Source organism: Astatotilapia calliptera, unplaced genomic scaffold, assembly GCF_900246225.1.
Source record: "Astatotilapia calliptera unplaced genomic scaffold, fAstCal1.2 U_scaffold_13, whole genome shotgun sequence".
Taxonomy (NCBI): Eukaryota; Metazoa; Chordata; class Actinopteri; order Cichliformes; family Cichlidae; genus Astatotilapia; species Astatotilapia calliptera.
In genome coordinates this window covers 265,922-269,472 of record NW_020535652.1, presented here as the reverse complement: position 1 = coordinate 269,472, position 3,551 = coordinate 265,922, and the positions used below count along the sequence as shown (strand labels likewise).

The 3,551-nt window shown below is 37.1% G+C and overlaps 1 protein-coding gene across 1 annotated transcript; it reads right to left on the bottom strand.

Annotated features, from left to right (window-relative positions):
* Nucleotides 1-1,450: 1,450 nt before the first annotated feature.
* On the bottom strand, nucleotides 1,451-3,182 carry LOC113017462 (low affinity immunoglobulin gamma Fc region receptor II-b-like). The gene is made up of 5 exons (XM_026160611.1): nucleotides 3,132-3,182; nucleotides 2,908-2,952; nucleotides 2,514-2,774; nucleotides 2,190-2,435; nucleotides 1,451-1,595 (listed from the first exon to the last, which is right to left on the bottom strand). The coding sequence occupies exons 1-5, from the start codon at nucleotides 3,160-3,162 to the stop codon at nucleotides 1,453-1,455; spliced, it is 726 nt and encodes a 241-aa protein (XP_026016396.1). The 5' UTR covers nucleotides 3,163-3,182; the 3' UTR covers nucleotides 1,451-1,452.
* Between the last annotated feature and the right edge of the window lie 369 nt (nucleotides 3,183-3,551).

Here is a 3,551-nt window from a genome sequence, read left to right as displayed (position 1 = left end):
ATTGTGGTTTTGATTTGACGTATGTATATATTCTGTCTGTGACGTATGAAGGGGCGTCGTTAATTCAAACCCTGATGCTATAAAAATCTGTGTATGCTTTGATTAAGTCGAAGATTAATTCCTGTCTGCATACAGAATGGTCTTCCCACGCGTGTATTCATTAAAATCAATTGTTTGACCAAGATCTTCTGGACCTGGTTGTTTGTACTCTCCCTCCTCAATTATGTGAACCTTAACAAAGATTTGGCAAATGTAGCAACTGGTTTTTCCATAGCCCTAGGTAAAAAAGAAAAAGAAAAAAAAAGTTAGGAGCACAAACAAGGACTTCAAGAAAGTCATCCAACCTCTAATGGAGTCCATATATGGAACATCTGTAGTTTGGAAACATCTTGAGGCTTAAAGGAGATATATAACTGAATATCATCTGCATAGCAGTGATAAGAAATGTCCTTAAAAGGGCTCAATACATGCTGAAGAGGGAGGATATGCAACAGGAACAATAAAGCTAAAGAAAAAAAACTGAATATAGCTACACACCTGCAATGAAGCTCTTTGTGGTTACCAGTCAATACACTCATTTTAAACTGAAGACAAGATTAACAACTTTTTGTGGTGATGTGAGTTCATGAAACAGAGGTACAAATGCAAAACAATACTTCAGAGCACGGAGCAGTCTTAAATGTTTACTTGCAGTGAACAATTTTAAACATGTTTACTTCTTTTCAAACGTTTACTGTCCTATGGATAGTGATTTTTTACAGGAGACAAATAGCAGGAAATTTAAGAGATGAATAGCTTTGCAGTCTGTGATTATTTAATAATAATATTTACAACACATATCATGCTCACCACAACAGGAAATATGTAAGAAATAGATTATAATAAAAAAATACACTTGATGTTTGAAAGAAATATTTCAATACAATTAAGTTGCAGGTCACCTACAACCACACATGCAATAGAAAGTGGTGGAATTTGCAGGTGTTTGCAGATATTTACAATATTTTTTTCCTTCAAATATGTCACAGTCTTTTATAGAAGCAGTGTTGTGGGTACTTCAGAGATGTTTATCAGCATTATGGTGGGATTTTACAGGCATTTTTTCCAAAATGACTAATTTTTAAAACTATTGTTTATTTGTGCTACACATATGCTGTGGGTCCCACACCCAGTTTCACACCTTGGCTCAGGCGATTAGAGGATCATCAGGGGGTCCTTTTGTCCCTCTGTGGGGGGTCACTCCCACTAGGTTTAAATCTGGGACTCTCTGCCATTTGACCTTAGAACTGAAGAAGCTTCTCGGATGAGAGGTGAAACGTCTTCAAGTAACTTAAAGAAGTCCAGATGCTTTTCTTTGCAAGCTCCTTTGACTACGATGACCTGGATGACTGAGAACCTTCACAGACATGTTGCACAGTTTCCAGTATCATGACAGTTACATTTACATCTGGGTTAACAATTAGTTGCTCTGATTTTCCCACAGTGAAGAAGTCCCACGAGCAGCAGTAGAAGAGCCACCATCGTGATGGTGAACACGGTCCGTACGATGAGGTAAATATGACATCCAGGCTCTGAGGAGGGGTCTGTCTCAGTTTCTGTGTGATTGCCAGCATAGATGAAAATTAATTAGATGTGTTCACCTTGGTTAATTACTTAATTCATTAATATCTACATTTCATACAGACAAAGGCCTCAACAATTGCCAGAACCTGCAGTTCCTCTATTGCCCCCACAGACTGTCAAACTGTTAAAATGCCCAACAATTGGCCAACTAAAGAAATATGTTTATGGACTTGAATAAAAATGTTGTTTCTAGATCTTTCTTTTTTTTTTTAGCTTTTCTTTTAGCTTTTTCAACAGGACAATCCTGTTGCTGCTCATTTTTATTTTATTTTTTTAGCTTTTCCTTCTCTTTATGATATTAACTCTGGTTATTTTATATATTTTCATAACTGAATCCACAAGTCAGAGGGGGATGTAATCATGTTGTTAGCCTGTTTGATGTTTACTATCCATGACAGAATTGGGGTTTTTTTGGTGGTTTTTGGCGTCTGATGTGAAGAGAAAATTGTGTGAATGAGAAAAATATAGTGAATTATTTTGCAATGAAAGAGTGTGTTTAGTGATGCAGCTTTAATACTCCTGGCATTAAAAAAGGGGGGAAAGTGTTGATTTCCTCAGTGTCTCACCTGTGACATTCAGCCAGCTCACTGGTGACTCTCCAGCTCCTGAAATGCTGCATTTGTAAAGTCCTTCATGAGAATATAAAACTCTGCCGATGGTCATGTATCCTGTGGAGCTCTTCCTGATGAGGTTTCCATCTTTGTAGAAATCAGCTGTGAAGTTGGAGGAAGTTGTCTTGTTCCTGCAGCTCAGAGTCACAGCTTCTCCCTCCATCACAGGAACAGCAGGACTCTCCAGGATCACAGGACCAGCTGAAAACCAACATGTATAAATCTATTCAATGATGTCTTTGATTATGACAACGTAATGCTTACTAAATGGAAACTTACCAGTAACAGTGATGTTGATAATGTTGCTTTTCTCCCCTCCTCCAGTCTCACATATGAACTCTCCACTGTCTTCTGTATAAACATTTTTCATAGAGCAGGACAATCCTGTTGCTGTTTTCTCATTAGTGTAGCTGCATGATTTCATATTCCCTCTCAATTTATGTACACCATTATAATGAGAGACGCCCTCACAGTAAAACGTTACTGACTCATATTCAAAGAACTGTGATCTGTTTGGAACAACACGAAGAAAAACTGCACCTGAGACAAAATAAAAGATTCACATTAGTTATATTTTTCAATAACTGAAATGTGGGAGCACAGGGTAAAATAAAATATCTCAAACTGATGTAACTGATAAATGTTAATGTCAGTTTAACTAGCCAGTACTTACCAACTCTCTGATCATGTGCACAAAATGGGATCATCACACTTATTACTGAAAAGACAAAAAGGGCTAAACTTGTAAACCTACTGATAAATGTATTTGCTGTTTGGCAGTTTGTTATGGTTCCTCAACATGAAACTTTTAAAACAACACGGTAGTTTAACAATGTTACTTTCTTAAACAGATTCCTTATATTTTAGTTTTAATGCGGGAATGAAAAAAGTACTCACTGAGTTTGATGTAGAGGGCTCTGACCTCCATAATGTCTTGCAGATTGTGAACAACAGTCTGTTCCTGTGTGGCTCATTTCTGCTGCTGAAACAATATTTAGCATTTAAAAATAGCTTTCAAAGAAGCAGAGACGCTGCTGTTGTTGTCACGCCTCAGTGTTTCAGTTCACACTCACTGCAGGGAAAAAAAAAGCTAAAGCTTCACAAAACCCAGAGTGACACTACTGTCTGAACACTGGAAAAAAAATGCACTGCTAATGGGTTCATTGTATATGATGAAGGTGCTTGCACTTATCAGTGAATTAACCTGTTTTAAACTGAAGCTAAGATTTGCAAGTATGAGACTGTGAGTACATCAAACAGAGATACAAATGTAAACCAGAACTTTATAGCAGAATACATTCTGGACTTTTATTTCAA